Source organism: Dama dama, chromosome 10 (assembly GCF_033118175.1).
Source record: "Dama dama isolate Ldn47 chromosome 10, ASM3311817v1, whole genome shotgun sequence".
Lineage (NCBI taxonomy): Eukaryota > Metazoa > Chordata > Mammalia > Artiodactyla > Cervidae > Dama > Dama dama.
In genome coordinates, this window is record NC_083690.1 from 36,556,703 (window position 1) to 36,575,255 (window position 18,553).

Sequence of the window (18,553 nt, forward strand, 5' to 3'; positions counted from 1 at the left end):
TGGCGAGCGCTCTAATCTCGTCCCCCCTCCCTTCTTCTCGCCTCACTCAGTGCAGGAGTCTCCACCCCTCCCGGCGGTTCTGATTAGCCACTTCCGACGCGCCTCGGGGTCCCGATTGGCCCGCCGGGTCCCTGAGCCCGCTCCCTCCCCCCGGGAAGCGACTACGGCGGCTCCGAGGAGGGGGAGGGGCAAGGAGGGACGGCCGGTTGCCGTCAGTCAGGCAGCGGGAGCCGCCGGGAGCGGATGGCGGCGGCGGTGGCGGCCCCACTCGCCGCCGGGGGTGAGGAGGCGGCGGCCACGACCTCCGTCCCAGGGTCTCCAGGTCTGCCCGGGAGCCGCAGTGCAGAGCGGGCCCTAGAGGAGGCCGTGGCCACCGGGACCCTGAACCTGTCTAACCGGCGTTTGAAGCACTTCCCCCGGGGCGCGGCTCGCAGCTACGACCTGTCAGACATCACCCAGGCTGGTGAGTGTGCAACCAGGCCCAGAGCCCGGCTGGGACCCTCGTTTGCATAGCCCCGCCCCTTGCTTGTTTCTCCCGGGGCCGGGGCGTCTGGCCCTCCCCATCACCTGGCCATTGGAGTTCTGGATTCTGTGGATTTGCATAAATCCGCTACCAGCCCCCTCCCCACTTTAAGAACTACTAGACAATGAGCCCTTTTCTCGTTTACCTGGAACACCTAGAGTCCCTGGCCGAGCGTTGTGAGAGCCCCCCTCTCTCCGCCCTCTGCTGCTCTTTATTTGCATATCTGCGCACCTGTAGAATGGTCCCGCCCCTCACCTGGTTGGCTTATTTGCGTGATCTCTTCAACCTCAGTTCTGATCATTCCATACAGCAGCCCCCGAAAACCCACCCCCCACCATGACTCCTTTCTCTTTCCTCACTTCGTTTCCAACTCTTTCCCCTGTTCCACCGAGATAGGAGCAGCCCCAGGCCCCCGCTTCCCATAGATCTGCCCCTGACAACCCCAAGTTTGTGTCCTTCGCTTGGTAGTCCCGCCCCCTAAGGCTGCTGCCTCTCTCCACTCTTCACCCAGCCAGCCTGTGGAAAAGAAGCAAATCTCCCACCTCCCCCATCTCTTTTCTCCGCGAGTTCTTCCTCCCATTATCCTGACCCCTTTATCTGAGACTCCTCCTCCTTCTTGCGTGTATGAGGTCACTGTGGAGTCTGTGATCTCATAGACACCCCAGAATTCCCATTTCAGTTTCTGCTTTTCCCCAGCGGGGAGGGACTTTAGGCAGTTGCTGAAAGGAAGGAAATCTTTTCTCCCTGCTAAGAGTACTGGGAAGCTAGAGACGGTCCCCACTGCCCTTCCCACTCCCCCACCCCTAGGATCCCGCTAATCATGCGCCCCCTACCCTGGTGTCTGTTGATGGTAGGGTGTAGGGGACTCCACTGTGACAGGTGAGTCAGGCCTCAGCTGCTCAGAAGGCCAACGTTGACCTTGGGCTGGCAGCTGGGGGGGTGGGGATTGGGAGAGGGGCGGAGGATCGCATTCCCAAAGCCCCACCCCAGCGGAGCCCAGGGTGGGACTTGGGGCTGGATGAGAGTGACCCCTGATGACACTCCCCTGGGACTGCATTCCCCGCCTAGCAGGTGCCTGCTCACCTGCAAACAGCCTAGTCTTTCCTCAGCTGTCTGGAGAGAACCAGTTGAAACCACTCTGCTTGTCTTGGGTTGCTAGGTAAACTCACTGGCCGGCTCTGCGGTAAGTGAGTTCAGGGAACCCGGGAGCCATTCCCGTCCTTCTCAGTCTCCCCCAGCCGCCTAACCCCCCAGCTCCAGATTGACCTCAGCAGCTGTGTGACACTCGCCGTCTGTTCCCTTTCCCCTCCCCCTTGCTTGTTTTTTGACAAAGACCAAATGTTATTCTTTACTTCCTTAGGGCTCTGTCTGTGAGAGTGGACTCCTGGGGAAAACTCCCGAGAAGTCCGGGGCCCCTCCCAGCTCCCACCCCCTCCCGCCTCCTCCCCAGCATTCCGGCTCAGGGTGCAGCCCAGCTCAGGGTGCAGCCTGTTCTCCTGGGACAGCCCCAGCTTCCTGTGAACCCCTCTCTGCCCTGCTCTCCACACAGGAACCCTCAGTCCTTTCAGGGCCCAGGTTCTAGGCCAGGTGGGTCTCATCCCGAGCTCTCTCCTGTGGCCCCTCTCCCCATGCAGGGTGCCTGTAGCTTGGGGTGGAAAAGAGGAAGTGACAGGAAGCCACTCAGTGTTGCCCATACCCTGATCTCCACATCTCCTTGCCCTTCAGTCCTGACAGATAAAGGCTTCCAGCACTGCCCCCCCAATCATGTGGAAGCTCTCCTCCTGTTTCCCCAGCTCTTTCTGAACCAGTGTGTTCCTTGCACATGCTGTCCCATGGCCCAGGTCCCTGATGTCCCTTGGACTTGTTCCTGGGCCCCTGATAGCAGGATGAATCCTGAGGTGGGGGAAGGGCTGCGCTCGCAAAAGAGAAGTGCAGCTCGATCTCTCACAGACCACATCCTGTGCCTCCTAGGCCCTGCCTCCTCCAGCCCTGCTCCCTTCCGCCCTGAGCTTTTGCCCCCTGTGCGCCCCATCAGAACTTGCTCCCCACCCCTTCTCCCACAGGCCCCTGCAGTGCACACAAGAGAAAGCTGGCAGGTGGAGGGGGCGGGGCTGGAGGATGCGCCTGGCCCTCCCAGCCTCTCCAGAACCGTCTTCTCCTGGGACAGGTCTTTCTGTGCACAGCAGGGCTGGGAGCAGTGGGGGCTCCTGGGGCGTCCAGCTGTCATCCACCCTGGTAAACACAGGGCCCACCAGAGACAGAAGCCGACAGATTGCCTCTGCTTCATTTCCTGTCACAAGACTCACCTCATTGGGGGATAACCCCAGCTTCCCCTCCCCTCGGCTTTTGCTTGCCCTTCCCTGGAGAGGGCCCTCTAAGAAGCTCACCCAAGCACCGTGGCCTGGGACTTCCCGCAGCAGGCCCTGGGCCCCTCCCAGTACGGGCTGAGCAGAGGAAGCAGAAACCCAGCTGCGAAGGTCTGAGCAGCGAGTGCCTCCAGCCTGGCGGGAAGCCTGCCCCAGTGTAGGAAGCCACTGGTTGAGATAAAAGGATGGCAACAGGCTCTCCCCTCCTTTCCACCCTCTGCATGCCTCACCCAGGCCCAAGACACAGGCGCTGGTCTGAAGTCTGGGTAAAAGTGAGAGAGGACATAGAGGCTGGCTCTTGGGAGGGAAGAGGGTAGGAAGGAGGCCAGTCCCTGCCTGGGACTCCAGCTCCCACCTCTGGCTTGGTCCACTTGTCTTTCCCTCAGGTCCTCAGGAATCTGTAACTTCATGGTCCCGTGGACCTGGCTCGCTGATCCCAGGGGCTGGTGAAAAACTGTAGGTCAGCATCAGGTCTCTAGACTAGGCTCTAATGACCCCTGGTTTTTCCCCTAGGTTGAAAATAGGTTGAGGGTGGGAGACAGAGCCCTGAGGAGGGAGGAGCCTTCTTGGCCATCTCCCTCAAGGGTGGTTCATAGTCTTACCTTGAGTCTCCCAGCCCATCACCTTGCTAGTTCCTTTGGAGCATCAGCTTTCTCCTATGACCTTTGCCTTCCACCTCCTCAGGCATCACAGGACAACGGGAGCCACAGGAATTAGAGAATCTAACCACCCTTGTAGAATAGCCCTGTGTTTGTGTGTCTGAAGATGGTGTTTGTGGCTTGCCCTCCCCCCACCCCCCAGTCTAGGCTTCTCCAGCCCAGTCTTGCCTCTGCCTTTCTGGTTATACCTGGAGTGTGCTCCAGGTTAGGAAGTCTTTCTTCTTAAACTCTAGGGAGTCCAGGTTTATAGGTCTGATTCTTTAGGTCCGCTGGGGAGGTAGAAGGCTGGGCAACTGGCTCCGGGGAATCCAGGACCGGGCCTTTGCAAGCTCCCCCCGACACTTGTTTCCCCTAGACCTGTCCCGGAACCGGTTCCCCGAGGTGCCAGAGGCGGCGTGCCAGCTGGTGTCCCTGGAGGGCCTGAGCCTGTACCACAATTGTCTGAGATGCCTGAACCCAGCCTTGGGGAATCTCACTGCTCTCACCTACCTCAACCTCAGGTAGGGAGGCAGGGCCACAGGAGGGTAGGGGGTTGTCCTTCTCAGCCCCAAGTACCAGTGCATGGCACCCTGAGTGACCCTCCCCGTGACCCAGAAAGTAGGGCAGCATGGGAGAGTTCCTGCCTGGAGGGGGAGCCCACTGCCTTTCTCCTTCCTGCAGCCGAAACCAGCTGTCGTCGCTGCCGCCCTACATCTGCCAGCTGCCCCTGCGAGTGCTCATCGTCAGCAACAACAAACTGGGGGCCCTGCCTCCCGACATCAGTGCCCTGGGGAGCCTGCGCCAGCTCGTGAGGATGAGGAGCAGGGAGACTGGGGGGATGGCTGAGCCAGGCACTAGGGACTTTTGGCGGGAGGGCCGGGAAAGGCGGGATGCGCCCTAGGGGAAGGGATGAGACTAAAGGAAGTAGCCTGGTCCAGGAGGCAGTTTCTGGTGCTCCTTGCCCATGTCTCTCCTTATTCCAGGACGTGAGCAGCAATGAGCTGCAGGCGCTCCCTGCAGAGCTGTGCAGCCTCCCCACCCTGCGGGACCTCAACGTTCGGAGGAACCAGCTCAGCACCCTGCCTGACGGTGAGGGAGAGGAAGACTTAGAGGGTGTCGGGGTGTGTGTGTGTGTGTATGTATCTACCTTGAACAATGGTGCCTTAGTCACCCAGGGTTTTGCCATGCGTGAAATGCACTGTAAATTATTTTCCTTGCTCTTGACCAGCACCCCTCTGAAGCCGGCAAGGCAGGGTTTATTAGCTGTACTTGACAGATGTGGGGAAAGGTACAGGAAGGGCAGGAGGTGACTGTGTCAGCAGGTACCCTGTAGAATTTCACTGTCAGAAAGGGCCTTCGAAGCCACCCAGTGTCACCACTTAGCGCAGATGAAGCTCTCAAAACCTTAGTCTGGTGAGGCCCCGTGGTGCCTCCCCAGAGATTCTGAACCAGTGCGCTGGAGCCCAAGCAAGCCCATTTTAATGAGCTAATTGTGATGCACCTTGACACTTGATAGCCTCTGCTCCAAAACAGGCACACCTTCCTTTATTCACTTAGCTGTGTGTGTGTGTTTCCTGTGTTTTAGGTGGGGACTAGGTAGATGTGAGTGATGTCACTCAGTTCTGGGGCCAACTCTGAAGATTTAAGGGCTTAATGGGGAGAGACAAGCGGAGGGAGGTGCTAGGACAGGAAACTCAAAGCCGTAGAAGCTGGAGGGAGCCATGGCTCTGCCCGGGACCCTGGGGAAGACCTCGGCCCTGAGGCACAGTAGGAGCTGACCTTTGAAGGAGAGTTCCCTATCCTTCTGCAGCCGAGGCAGAAGTACCCCTATGTGTAGAGCATAGAGGTCCAGCATGGAATGGTTAGGAAGGTAAGCCAGGACTGGTGGAAAGGACCGCGGCCACGCTACCCGTGTTTTTGAAGAGCAGGCGAGGGGAGTCAGGTGGCTACCTGTTTCTCTGGGCTCCTCACATCCTTCTTCTAAGACGGTAGGGGTACATAAGAATTTGATCAGGGCTCCCTCTGGGCCATAAGAGACCCCAGCAAAATGCCCTGGGGAAACAGAGGAAGGAGCAATAAATTCCAGCCTAGTGTCTGGAAAGATTTCAGAGAAGTGACACCTGAGCTGAACCTGGAAAGATGCATGGACAGAAAATGGGGTTCTCCTAGCTGAGCAGACAACATGTAGAGAGGCCAGAGCCAAGGGGCTGGAGGGTGGTCCGATGTGGTGTGACGGTGGGAAGCAAGGTGGGAAATGTGGGCGGAGCCAGATCATGAACTCCTTAACCAGGGAATGCTGCTTGACCAGAGAGCAGTGATTTTTATTCTCATCCTGTGTCTCGGCTCATCACTAATCCAGGGGACCTCTCTGAGAAGTGGAGAAGGGTACCATTCTCCTGCGGGTGGGCCAGGGCTTGACTAGTAGAGCGCCTGGGGGTTGCAGCCCTCGCTTGCCTGTGCCTTTGTGCAGGGCACCGCCCGCTCACCTGCAGCAGCCCTGGCTGCAAGTCCTGGAAGGCTTTTGAGCAACAAGGTGTCACAGTTTGATCTGGGCCCTGTGATGGACACTTGAGGAGGAGGAAATGGCATTGGGGTGGAGTGGGCAGGGAGGAGAAACGGATGGGCAGCAGCTGAAGTCAGTTTGAGTGGGCAGAGGAGCAGGGCGGTGGTTCCTGGGGAGCGCCCTCCGCCCACCAGGGCAGAGGGGGCTGCTGGAGAGGTGACATGCCAGCCAGAGCAGGGGGCAGAGGAAGTGAGCACAAGGCCCCGCCCCTGAGCATGCGTCTGACTTCTCCCTCACCCACCCCCAGAGCTGGGGGACCTTCCTCTTGTCCGCCTGGATTTCTCCTGTAACCGTGTCTCCCGCATCCCGGTCTCCTTCTGCCGCCTCAGGCACCTGCAGGTCATTCTGTTGGACAGCAACCCCCTGCAGAGCCCTCCTGCCCAGGTGAGTTGGGAGCAGGGCTGGGCGGTAGGGGTAGGAGGGGGCACAGGGCTGGCTGAGAGTGGGCAGGACTTGGGGGTGTGGGTCCCTATGGTAGCCAAGCAGGATCTCGGGGTCCCCCCTTCCCCTCACTATGCGTCTCCACACCCAGATCTGCCTGAAGGGAAAACTTCACATCTTCAAGTATTTGTCGACAGAGGCTGGGCGGCGCGGTGGGTCTGCACTGGGGGACCTTGCCCCTTCCCGCCCCCCAAGTTTCAGCCCCTGGTAAGTTCCACGTGGGAAGGAAAGAAGCCCCTGGATACTTAAACCCCTCCCCAGCACCAGGGACCCCATGGTTTCCGGAGGGTGGATGAGAGGGTGGCAGCCTAGAACGGGGCTGACCAGCTCTCCCTGGCTGGTTCCAGCCCCGCCGAGGACTTGTTTCCAGGACGTCGGTACGATGGCGGGCTGGACTCGGGCTTCCACAGCGTTGACAGTGGCAGCAAGAGGTGGTCTGGAAATGAGGTAAGGGCCTCCTTCCCATGGGACACAGGGGATCTCGGCCCCAGGGAGAACCTCTGAGCTAGGACCCTTCGTCTTCTGCCTCGAAAGCTCAGAGTGACGAGGGTGGCTGGAGCCGTCTTCTTCAGTCCCTCATCCAAGTGCCTCAGGGAAGGGCTGGTTCACCATGGGCCCCGGACTCTGGAGGGTCTATCTCCCGTCTCTGCCTTTCTGCATTTCCAGTCAACGGATGAGTTCTCCGAGTTGTCGTTCCGGATCTCAGAGCTGGCCCGGGAGCCTCGGGGGCCCAGGGAACGAAGGGAGGATGGCTCTGGTGAGCAGCGGGGGCATGGGCTCCGGGCTGGGGGTGTGGACGAGGCCCTCAGCACCCCGCTCTGCTCTCTGACACGCCCTGCTCTCTCTAGCTGACGGAGACCCTGAGCAGATCGACTTCATCGACAGCCACGTGCCTGGGGAGGATGAGGAGAGAGGTACCGGCGAGGTGAGGGGCTGCCGCATCCCGTGTCCATCTACCATGAGAGGGCCGGAGGGAGCGAGCCAGTGCAGGCTCCGGGGACCCCCTCAGCCCCTCTGCTGTTCTGTCTTCAGGAGCCGCGGCCACCAGAGTCGAGCCCTGTGGCAGGAGACGGGGAGAGGGCACCGAGCAGCAGGTACACGCGGAGCCCCCCGAGGCGGCACCCCCTCCCTTCACGCGTGTCCCCTCTCCCCCACCCAGCTCTGCCTCTCGTCCCTTGCCCGCAGGCGGGAGGAGCCGGCAGGGGAGGAGCGGCGGCGCCCAGACACCTTGCAGCTGTGGCAGGAGCGCGAGCGGCGGCAGCAGCAGCAGAGTGCAGTGTGGGGGGCCCCCAGGAAGGACAGGTGCGCGCAGGGGAGCCCCCACGAGCTTCTCTGTCTCTTGGGGTTGGCAGAGCTGGGCACTGCTGACCCCACGTCTCCTTCCTTTTCTAGTTTCCTGAAGCTGGGGGTCAGGGCTGCTGGTGGGGGTCCTGCTGCCTCGTCCTCTCAGGCCGCCTTCAAGTACGTGTCCTGGGCCCCACGTCCCTCAGTCCCCGCCCTGCGTGCACGCCCTCGCCCCAGCCACCCCGCTGACTCCCCTCTGTCTCTCCTCAGCGGCACGTCCAGGTCCAGTGGCACCCAGCTGGGAGCGTCAGGGGGGCAAGGAGCCCCCACTCCCACCCCCGCCCCTGCCTCCACCTCCCAGGAGCCCCCGCTTCCATCTGGACCAGGTGGGAGGGGAGCTTTGGGTGGAGGATGGGGGCCTGTGTAGGTGGCGGGGGGCGGGTTGAGGCCTGGCAGCCTGACGGAGGGGTAGGACACTGAGGAGGTGTTTCTCTGCCCTGTCCCTGTCCCCTGGCCCTGACCCCCAGCGACCGCACCTGCTCCCCGGCCGCTCAGCTCCATTCAGAGACCAAACAGCTTCCTCTTCCGTTCTTCCTCTCAGAGCAGCTCAGGTGGGTCTTGCCCCCTCCCCAGTACTAACCCAGTACTAATCCAGCACTAAGCCCCGGGCTGGGGTCATCCCTTGTGGCCTAGAAGTTCTCTGGTCAATTGTCCCTTTGTGTGGAAAATCCCACAAGCACAGAGGCAGGAGATGTGGGTGCCAGACACTGCAACCCGGCTACAAAGTCCATGGTGGGCGGTGGAGACAGCCCCACATCCCCCTTTTCTCCAGGCCCTTCCTCACCAGACACTGTCTTGAGACCTCGGCGATCCCCCCAGCTTTTGGACGAAAAGGAGGTGATGGCTCAGCTGCGCCAGGTATGAGAGGTGGGACTCGTGTGGGTGGAGCCTCGGTTCCGCGAGGGCCCAAGCTTCCTGGCTTCCCTCAGCCTCCTCTCCTTGCCCAGCCTGGTACTTCCTCTGGGGACGCTGACCTCTCCCCCTCCTTCCCATCTCCCAGGTGCTTGAGTCCCAGCTGCAGCGGCCGCTGCCCGATGACCTGGCCGAGGCTCTGGCCAACGGGGTCATCCTCTGTCAGCTGGCCAACCAGCTGCGGCCCCGCTCCGTGCCCTTCATTCACGTGCCCTCACCTGCTGTGGTCAGTTGGGGCCCAGGGCAGGAAGTAGGCGTTTGGGCAGGAACCCCTGGGGCCTCTCTCTTACTCCCTCTTTCCTTTCTTACCCACCCTCAGCCAAAACTCAGTGCCCTCAAGTCTCGGAAGAACGTAGAGAGTTTCTTAGAAGCCTGTCGAAAAATGGGGGTACCTGAGGTATGGGGATGTGCTCTCGGGCGCAGGGCTGGTCTCTCCTATAAAGGGTACAGTTTGTCCTGGGCTCAGCGGTGCCCTCTGCATGGATGCTCATGGGGGTCTCTGCTCCCCAAAAGGAAGCACAGCCACCAGCCTGTGTGTCCCCCCGCATGCCTCCCTTCCCGCACTCTGCATGTTGGCGTGGCTCTGGCCCTGCATGTGAGGGCAGGGGTGGGAAAGATGGTCTTGCTGCTGCTATTGACGTGTGTCCTTTGTCTTGTCCATCTGTCCTACTCTCCCTTCCCAGGCTGACCTGTGCTCGCCCTCAGATCTCCTCCAGGGCACCGCCCAGGGGCTGCGGACCACCCTGGAGGCTGTGACTCGGGTGGTGGGCAGGGCGCCCCCGCCCCCCTGGCCCCCCTCGGGTCTGGGCGGCTTCATCCTCTTCTACGTGGTCCTTATGCTGCTGCTCTGTGTCGTCTACACTCGGCTCCTGGGCTCCTAGGACCTGCAGTCACCCCTCCCCCGCCCCTTGCCCTCTTTCTATTTATGACTCCTGTGCAACCCCCTCCCCACCAGTGGTGCCTTCAGCCCCTACCAAAGACACTAGTGAACCCCACCCCTCATACACACTGACTTCAGAGGCCCCACTCTGGCACCCCCAGACCCTGGGCCCCCAGCCTCTGGTCCCCTCCTGTAGCCCCTCCCCCTGCCCCGCCCCTTGCGTGCTGATGGTGCCTTCAAGTCCTTCCTGCTTCCCCAGAGGGTGGAGCTTAACCTTCCTCCTTGCACCCCCCCCACCCCCACTGCTATAGGGGGCTAAATTATCTATATTTTGTAGAGAGAACTCTATATTTGTAGGGGATGCAGGGGCCCAGGCAGGGGCCCTGTCTCTTGTATAAATTGTACAGATTGTGGCCGCCTGTGTGTGTGTGTGTGTGTTTGTGTGTGTGTGCGCGTCTGCTCCTGCTGTGCTGGGCCCAGCCCAGCCGTGTCCCCGGGGCTCTATGTGCCAGCCCGCCTACTCCAGCATTTTCCTCTGAAAGTGGCAGGTCTGTCCTCCCCTTTAAGCCTCGGCCCGCTGTGTCATCTCCCTTCTGTTACCCTCTGGCAGCTTCCTTGCATCTCAGTGGTCCCCAAGCCATGTCCACGGTGCACTTGACCTTTGCCTGCTACATCCCGTCAGCCCCCTTGGTCCAGGCTCCTTTAGGGTGTCTCCTACCCCACGGCCAAGAGGAGGAGGTGACAAGGGGAACTTAACCCGGGCCCCTTCCCCCCAGGAGTCCCTGTGCCAGCCCCACCACATCCTGGAGGAGGAGGGGGCCCCGGGAAGGGGCCTCCCCTACATCGCTGCTGTCATCCATGCACTGCTGGAACGGCCTTAGGGTTGAGGTCGGGGTGCAGAGGCCCAACCCGGCGGGGGCCCCAGGAACCGAAGACAGCGGCGTCTGGGCTCCGCTCTCTAGCGAGGACTGGTGAGGGCGGCCTCGGGCCTGGCCCTATGCCTTGGGCACCTCTGCCCGGGAGGTTGGAAGCAGGCCGGTCCAGCAAGGCGCGCAGCCGCCTCTGGTTGCGGCCAAGGGTGGAAGACGGGGAGCTGGATGTTGTTGTGTCAAGTGCAATAAAGAGAAGCCGGAAGCCCTCTAGGTCGCCCCTCAGATGTGTGTGTGTGTGCGCGCGCGAACAAGAGCAGGGCACGGGTGCCCCCTCCCCACGTCCACATCCGGGTGGCCTCCACGTCCACTTCGGGGGCTGTGGTTCTTTCCCAGGCTTCGCCCTCGCGCGCGGCCCTGCCACCCCACCCTGCCACCCCGCCGCCAGGGGGCACTCGCGGGAATCCCGGAGGGTCTGCGCGCCACGTGTCCCGGAAACGCGCTGGGCGCCGGCGTCACGAGGCATCGCGAGGCCCCGCGAGACCCGGCGAGGTGGGCCACAACCTGAGCTCGTGGGCACGCGCGTGGCAGCACAGGTCTCTTAGGGAGGCCGGGCCGCAGGAGGGGCCGAGAGGGGCCCGGCGGGCTGCACGAGCGCCGAGGTGTGGCCCTGCCCACCTTCCTGACTCGACATGCTGCCCTGGAACCCCCGGCGGTGGGGCGCGGGTGAAGAGCAGGCGCCCATGGAACGATGCCCCTCGGCGGGCAGTGGCCTTTTCCAGGCCTGGGACTCCGGAGAGGAAGCCCTGGTGGAGCCAGGAACAGCCACAGAGGGCAGGTGAGGGGCTCGGCCGACGGCACTTGGGGGGAACCCAACAGGGGCCCACAGTATGAGGAAATCTCAGTTGTCCCTACTGAATAATGGGTATGATCCGTCTCCCCACACCGGGCACCCGGGGCTCTGCCTTGGAGATATTGAGACTTGGAGTGGGGGTGGTGACTGGGGGAGGCTGTGACTGGAGCATCTCAGTACCCCTCTCCCCGCCCCCAGCCCTCAGCCCTGGCCTCGAAGGCTTTCCTGGACTCGAAGGCTTTCCTGGACTCGGAAAGCGCAGCTGCGGCCTCGGCTCCTCCCAGGCCTGGCTGCCAAGCATTCCCCAGGAACTCCAGGTAGGTACAGGGTCCTGCCATTTTACTCCCAAGGCCCTTTTACTGATTCCTTAGCCTGTTTTAATCGCTTCATCTCCTGCTCTCTCTCCCCTCCCCGTCCCAGTTCCTTTCTCCCCTCAGAGGACTTGGGGGGTGGCACCATCAGAGATGACCCCGCTAGCGCCCTGGGACCCCAACTATGAGGCTACAGCAGGATGTCGGCTGGTGTGGGTGAGTTGGGGGTGCCTGTGACAGCGACCTTGGGTAGGACAGGGATGCCTTGGGAGGGGCTGAAGGGCCAGGAATCTTTCCTGTCCCTCCCTCTACAGGGACCCAGCTGTGCATCTGGCATCTCCTTCTCAGGCCGGACCTTGTACCATCCCTCGTTCTGGCCTCTGTACCAGGCAGCCTCATGCAGGGGCCTCAGGCCCAGTCTAGCAGGACATCGGTGTGAAGACCAAGTGCCCAGGGGTGCAGGTACTGCCCTTGGTTCTCTCAGGCTCCGCAGAGAACCAGTGCAGAGCTTGCCACCCCAGTAGCTTCTCCTCCCCAGGGTTCCCGGTGATGTGCTCTGAAGACGTCTTCTTTTTGGACCCTCTGCTGCCCCGTGGGCAGCGTGTTCCCCTGTACCTGTCTGAGGCCCCTCAGCAGGTGAGCGCTCCTGCTGCCTCGGCCTCACCCCAGCCTTCAGGCATGGCTTTCAGGGAGACACTGCCCCTCCTCTCTTCTCAGGTGATGGGCTCTCTGAAGCTGCTGCTCCCACGCCCGATCATGTCCCCCTGGCTCCTCCCCACTCCGTCTTCGCGCTGCTCCACTGCTTGGCTCAGTGGGCCAGAGCTGATCGCCCTCACTGGCCTCCTGCAGATGAGCCAGGGGGAACCGAGACCCAGCACCTCAGGGGCTCCCGGGCTCCCTTCTGGCCCCCCAGCCCTTGTCTCTGATCACCCAGCTGCCAGTGATGGCTCAGGCTGTTCTCACTGCGGGGAACCATCTCTCCCCGGGACCCCAGACGCCGAAGGTCCATACCTCCTCCAGGGACAGAATGGGCCCTCTACTTCCCCAGGCAGGTTCTATTGATAATAAAACTGTTGGTTTGCAAACAGGCTCCTCGTGGTAAATAGCAGGGGGCGGGGGGGGGGGGGCGCGGAGGCAGGGATGGGTTCTCTTCCTCTACCACAGCTTTGGCTGCCCCTCTCTGATTCTTGTTACTCATTCCCCCATGAGGTGGGGAACCTATGGACCTAAGACCTTTCCAGGCTGACCAAGCAGGGAAACTTTAATGAAGAGGGGGAGTGTACAGAATATTACTCTAGACTAGACTGAATATATTAGAAGCAAGGGCTCCCTCAGCTTTGCCAGGCCTGGGAGAAGGAGGATTGTCTGAGCACAGAGCTGGAATTGGGAGAAGTAAACTAGGGAGTAGGGAGTAAGGGGGTGTCATCATTTTGGCCGGGGAGGGGGGCGGTGGGGGCACTAGTTTAAGATACCTGGTGCTCTCATCCCTCTTGCGCTGGAGTCCCAGGACTGGCATACACCCGGCAAGCCTGCAGGTGGGTGGGGGGAGGGCCAGGTCTGTATGTCTTTTGCATCATCGATACTGTCATCGTCAGGGGCAGGGTGGGGGGCCAAAGCGGACTTGAGAGTCTGGAGTGATGCTGCAGGAACTCTGTGGGGAAACAGGATCAGGGCTTTGGCTCAGAAGGCTCAGAAGATCTAGAAATGTGTAGGGTTCTGGTGGTGGTGGTGTTTTTTAAGGGGAGAAGAGTTCTAGAATTTTCTCCCTTAAAAGAATCCAACTTCTTGGGAAACCTCCTCCCAAAGATTGGAAGGAGTGGAGTGGGCAGCGGGTCCTAGGGGGCAACTCGGTGCTTCTGCTGGTCACACGTCCTAGGCACATCTGGACTTCAGAGCCACTCCGATGTGGGGAAGGGGGCTTCGGGGTTGAGAAGGGGTGGGTGGGAAGGCATTCTTAACCTTGCACTTTTTTTTTTCCCTCCCTACACTCCTGTCTGTCCGCTATACTGACTGGTGTCCTGTCGAGGGGAGGCGGGGGTGGGGGTTGGCGGGGAGTTGGGGGTGGGGTGTCTCCTCACCCGGGTGTCCGCGAGGTTCTGGAACTCCAGCCGAGCGTAGCTGTGTGGGCGGGGCCTGGCCCCGGGGGCGTGGCCTCGCACCTCCAGGGGAGGGACCAGATCCAGGTCGACGTAGTTGAGGCCACGGTCTGGGGGCTCCGGGATGGCAGTGCCCATTCCTATGTAGTCCGCGGCCGCATACTCAATGCACACGTATTCCCCGGCTAACTCTGACGGCGGCTGCAAACAGGGCTGAGCCCCAGCCCGTCTCCAGCCGTCTCTGATGCTGAGAGGAGCGCCTTGGAGCCCGGGTCCAGGCTCCCCGGCCCCGGAGGAAAGAGGCAAGAAACTTGAGGAAAAGGACCGTGGTGCACAGCAGCTCATGGTCACGTATTCAGTGACCCCTCCATCCTGGAGCGGCTGGCGAGGAGCTGCTTTGGTGGAGGCCGGAAGGCCCGGGGGCTCCATCACCACGTAGCCGCCGGCTTGGCCGCCCTTCATGGGCTCGTAGTCACTCCCGGCTCCCATTGTTATGTAGCCCCCGCCCCGCTCCAACCTCACGGGGTTGGAGGCTGCCTCCTCCAGCCTTGCCAGGGTCTTGGTTGCTTGCTCGCTGGTCTCACTCGGGCCATCCCGACGGTTCAGCTCGCTTGTTTGGGCCGCAGAGTCTGGGGTCTCATAAGATTGGGGGGCAGAGGGTCTGAAGGCGCCCGTTGGGGGTTTTCTTGGCAGTGGCTCAGCCCTGCCAACAGCACCAGTGTCCCCGGTTCGCTTCATGGCGGCCAGGACGGCCTCGTGAATGCTTTGGGCCACCACGGCGTCGGGCGCCTGTAGCCAGAGCTCCCCGGGACCCGTGGGTGCCGAACGGCCGAGCTCCAGGAAAAAAAAAGAGTCTGCGTGGCCGCAGCGGCGCACGCTGAGCAGGGACAGGCGCAGGGCCGGCGGCGGAGATGCCCCGGTGGCCCCGGAGCTTCTGCCCCCTGGCTTCCGCAGCAGGCTCAGTACCCCGGAACCCAGGCACAGGCAGTAGCCGCCGCTGCCCAGGCCTCGTGCCCGCCCCAGCCCCTTGGGTCGCAGAGTCACAGGCCAGACGTCCTGAAACGGAGCGAGGATCCAGGCCCCGGGGTCCTCGGGGGAACTGGGACCTGAAGAAACAATGGGCTGGTTACCGGGACTCCGGGCTGGCAGGTTGGAGACACTGCCTCAGGGAATGAAAACCCGAAGGTGTAAACCCTTCAGGTTTGGACTTGACTTCGAAGACCCTTGGGAGGGACAGCCTACGGATAAACCAAATCCACAACCCGCCCCCGCACCTCCCCCCCCCCCCCCCCCCCCCCCGGCCCCAACACACACACACTGCACCAGCCGCATCTCCCGCGGCGCGGGGCTGGGGCCTCACCGGCGGCGGCGCGCGCCTCGAGCAGGGCGCTGTACCACGCCTGCTGCTCCGCCTCGCTGGCCGCCGCCACGCCCAGGCTGCGGTCGCGCGTGTACAGGACGATCAGGTGGCGCTGGCGCGCGTCCATGCGCTTGCTGATGGTGCAGGCGCCCCCCAGGCTCACGCTGAACTTGGGCGGCGTTCGGCCGGCGCGGAACTTCTTCTCGCTCTCGTAACATTCGAGGCGCGGCGGGTCGGCGCGGAGCACAAAAAAGCGGCGGCGCTGGGACTTCTGCTTCCTCAGGTGGCCGCAGAGCCGCACGTCAGCCGGGCAGACCCAGGGCCGCGGCGGACCCAGAGCCACGGCGGCCGACTGGGCCTCCGGGGTAGTCGTGGGGTCTCCGGGCTTCATTCTTGCCCAAAGCAATCAGGTGGCCGGAGCAAGGGGCTGGGACGGCTGGGGAGGGGCTGGCAGAGGCGGGGTAGAAAGAGCGGTCCCCGGGGACGGGGGCGGCGTCTTGACCCGTCTGGAAACTCCGCGTCTCCTGCTCCCAACTTCGTTTGGTCCCTCGCTGCGCGCAGCGTGTGCCCCAGTGGCGCCTGGTGGCCTGAGATACCCGGGGCTCCGACGGCCTCCCCGCCTCTCCCCTCCCTCCTAGCGGGGATCGCGCCGAAGTCCCCACCCCCCGAGGTTAACCCTCGCGCGCCCCGGCGGTGGGAGTGGAGTTTGAGTGGGGAAGTCCAGGAGAGGCGGCCTGTGCCTAACCCCACCCCACACCGTGGGTGGGCTTTCGCAGGAGCCGGGGAGTGATCTGAGCTGATTGCCAAGAAAGCAGCGAGGGGAGGCGCGTGTGGAGGGAGCCACGTCTGCGGTGAACACGCTGGTGGGTCCTGGGGGTGGGCGGACCGCTGAGCCTGGTCATCCTTACAGCGGTGCCCGCCGCTCCCCACTTGGGCTCTGGGCACCCGGGTCCCCCGCTTCCCACCCATGAATTCCCACCCATGAATTCCCTTCCCATGTAATTCTGGGAGCCAGGGCCGCCGAGCTTTGGGCCATGCGGATTTCAGAGGGGCTAGAGGTTTAGTTTCTCTGCGGGGTTAGGGCCGATAGCAGGTGTCTTGGAAGGAGTTAATTTCTGTGTTGGTCTGGTGCGGACCATACCCACCGGGGTCCCAATCACTGAAGGATGTAGAGACCCTCTCTCAGGGGCCCTTCCCTCTTGCTGCTCTAGTGTCCTCGGCCCCTCCCCGCCATCACTGTTCAAAAGGAAGGCTGCCCAGGCCAGCTGGATGCTCTGATTATGTAGACTCGCTGCACTGAGGGAGGTGCCCTTTACCCCTCGCATCCCCCAGACGTTTGAAATGGGGCTGGAATTCAGACATTTTGACACCCCACTTCTGATCCTTCCAAGGACCACCCGCTCATGTTGGAGGTGATGGCGCTGGTCAGTGCACACTCTGTGAGACAAACTGGCAGCTGACACGTGGGTGGGGGTCTTAGAGGACCTTACCATACCATTGTTGTGGGAGGTAGTTTATCTGAAGCAGGGGAGCTGAGGGTTTGGGAGAGGAAGAGGGTGACTGTAGCCCCTATTAGAGGTGGTACCGTAGGGTGAGGAAGGAGCTATAGCAGCTGTACTGAAGCAAAGCCTCCTGATTCTTTTCCTCAGGCTAGTCCATGGGCCAAGTAAGCCTGAGCAGGGAGGGCTGGGTTCCCCACCCACGCTCCTCCACTTTCCAGGCGTGGAAGGAAGGGGCTGGTCTATGAGCTGGAATACTGGAGAAGACAATGGTGTAATGTGCAGGGAGGCTAAGATCCTTGAACAGCTTTAAGGGGTGTGTTCAAAGTGTGATGCAGAGTACTACCTGGCATTGTGAGGATGAGCATCTGGCCAGGGAGCAGGCGATGCCCAAGGCCTGCTCCAGGTGCCTCCCTGTGAGCTGCAGCCTCTGCAGGTGCCAGAGAGGTGGTACCTGCAGCTCAGGTGGCACACGGGGGCCAGCTGCAGCCTCCACCTCTGATGGATGTTGTCTAGGGAGAGGCAGGTCTGGTAGATCCTGAAGTGGACATCACAACTGGAAGTATGTTCAAGGTCATGGCCTCCAGTGTGGCCTTGACATATGTGCCACGTGCGAAGTTGCAGGGACACAAAAGACACCTGCAGGCCTCTCCGCTTCCTAGTCCTGGTGCTGCCTCGAGAAGCAGGGCACTCACAGGCCCATGTACCTGCTGTGAGCCTGCCTGGAGCCTTTACTCCCCAGCCTTGATTTGAAGCTACCCCACGGGAGGGTCTCTTCATATCCATCCTTCTAATTCCCCACCAACCAGTCCACCTTGCAGCACCCCAGGCCTTGTGAAATCACAGCCGCTGTCATAGAGAACAGCTCCAGACCATCTTGTGTCACTGAACCCCTAAAGGCTGGGTCAAGACAAAGCAGGAAGTAGCAGGGATAGGAGCATGGGCCCTGGGTGAGCAACCACGGTCCAGTGGGTTGGTCATCAATGCCAGGTGATTTACCCTGCTGGGTACCAGGAAAAGCCCCGAGCCAAACACCTGACCTAATCAGTTGCCCTGGCAACAACACTGCCCTTGATTCTACCCAGACAAGATTTATTTCCGCTGGTTACCCTGGTAACTCGTCTCACTACCCCCCCAGTGACAGGAAGTGACAGAACTTCAGCTGTGCTGGGTGAGAATGCCTCCCCCAACCTGAGGGGGTGCCCCTGCGCATCCAGCTGCCAGGTGCAGGGCAGCTGAGGGATGGACTCCCACATTCCATGTGCCTCGGGAAGACTCACCACGGAGGAGCCTACATGGGGGAGGCTGGGCTCTGAGGCCCTGGCTCCCTCTTCCCTCGGGTTCTTGCTTCCCGTGGAGCGGCATGTGGGGACAGCACCACCTGCGTCCTCCATCCTCTCCCCGCTGTCACGGCTCCCAGGCCCCGATGTAGCGAGAACAGAGAACTTGGCAGAAGTCATGGGGACTGGCTCCTGCTTCCTCACCCAGAGAAGCAGCTGCCAGTGACCTACTGAAGGCTGGGGTCAAGCCAGAGGGCTGTTGCCTGCAGAGCGTGGTCACAGCATTGGCCAGGGGACCATGAGAACTTGGTCAGAAGCCCAGGGGCAGCCTGGGGGAGTCCTTCTAGCCCCGCGGTGTGGGTTCATATTGGCAACCACCAGGCTGGGCCTGCAGGGAGACCCTGGAGGACGGGGCATGGGGAACACAGCCCAGTCATTATCAGGTCAGGGATTCTTCCATCCTGGCCGCCTCCCTGGAGAGAGGGCACCCAGTGGAGGCAGTGCTAGGGCTGTTCTGCAGTCCTGGGCCTGGCCTGTTCCTGGGGAACTCTTGACTTTTCTCCCCTGGAGTTGGATGCTGACCCAGGGTTACTTCTCTGATTGGTCATCCTGCCCTGG

The 18,553-nt window shown here is 61.7% G+C and overlaps 3 protein-coding genes across 6 annotated transcripts; 2 read left to right on the plus strand and 1 right to left on the minus strand.

Annotated features, from left to right (window-relative positions):
* The first annotated feature begins 195 nt into the window (after positions 1–195).
* Positions 196–10,809, plus strand: LRCH4 (leucine rich repeats and calponin homology domain containing 4). 2 transcript variants are annotated; one of them, XM_061153547.1, is made up of 18 exons: positions 196–463; positions 3,904–4,048; positions 4,209–4,335; positions 4,511–4,616; positions 6,338–6,474; positions 6,623–6,738; positions 6,879–6,978; positions 7,198–7,288; positions 7,380–7,456; positions 7,564–7,625; positions 7,717–7,833; positions 7,924–7,992; positions 8,086–8,201; positions 8,343–8,426; positions 8,648–8,733; positions 8,876–9,013; positions 9,107–9,184; positions 9,471–10,080. In XM_061153547.1, exons 1-18 carry the CDS (start codon positions 244–246, stop codon positions 9,666–9,668), a joined length of 2,067 nt encoding a protein of 688 aa, XP_061009530.1. In that variant the 5' UTR covers positions 196–243; the 3' UTR covers positions 9,669–10,080. The 2 variants fall into 2 exon arrangements, with proteins under 2 accessions (XP_061009530.1, XP_061009531.1); XM_061153548.1 differs by lacking the exon at positions 9,471–10,080 and adding an exon at positions 10,444–10,809 and having other exon boundaries at positions 198–463.
* Positions 10,810–10,956: 147 nt separating this feature from the next.
* SAP25 (Sin3A associated protein 25) lies at positions 10,957–12,785 on the plus strand. Of its 2 annotated transcripts, XM_061153551.1 has the most exons (6): positions 10,957–11,374; positions 11,588–11,706; positions 11,810–11,916; positions 12,015–12,162; positions 12,239–12,336; positions 12,418–12,785. In XM_061153551.1, the coding sequence occupies exons 1-6, from the start codon at positions 11,229–11,231 to the stop codon at positions 12,760–12,762; spliced, it is 963 nt and encodes a 320-aa protein (XP_061009534.1). In that variant the 5' UTR covers positions 10,957–11,228; the 3' UTR covers positions 12,763–12,785. The 2 variants fall into 2 exon arrangements, with proteins under 2 accessions (XP_061009534.1, XP_061009533.1); XM_061153550.1 differs by having other exon boundaries at positions 12,239–12,785.
* Positions 12,786–12,943: 158 nt separating this feature from the next.
* On the minus strand, positions 12,944–15,712 carry LOC133063187 (insulin receptor substrate 1-like). Of its 2 annotated transcripts, none has more exons than XM_061152313.1 (3): positions 15,157–15,712; positions 13,779–14,902; positions 12,944–13,229 (listed from the first exon to the last, which is right to left on the minus strand). In XM_061152313.1, the coding sequence occupies exons 1-3, from the start codon at positions 15,545–15,547 to the stop codon at positions 13,182–13,184; spliced, it is 1,563 nt and encodes a 520-aa protein (XP_061008296.1). In that variant the 5' UTR covers positions 15,548–15,712; the 3' UTR covers positions 12,944–13,181. The 2 variants fall into 2 exon arrangements, with proteins under 2 accessions (XP_061008296.1, XP_061008295.1); XM_061152312.1 differs by having other exon boundaries at positions 12,944–13,351.
* Between the last annotated feature and the right edge of the window lie 2,841 nt (positions 15,713–18,553).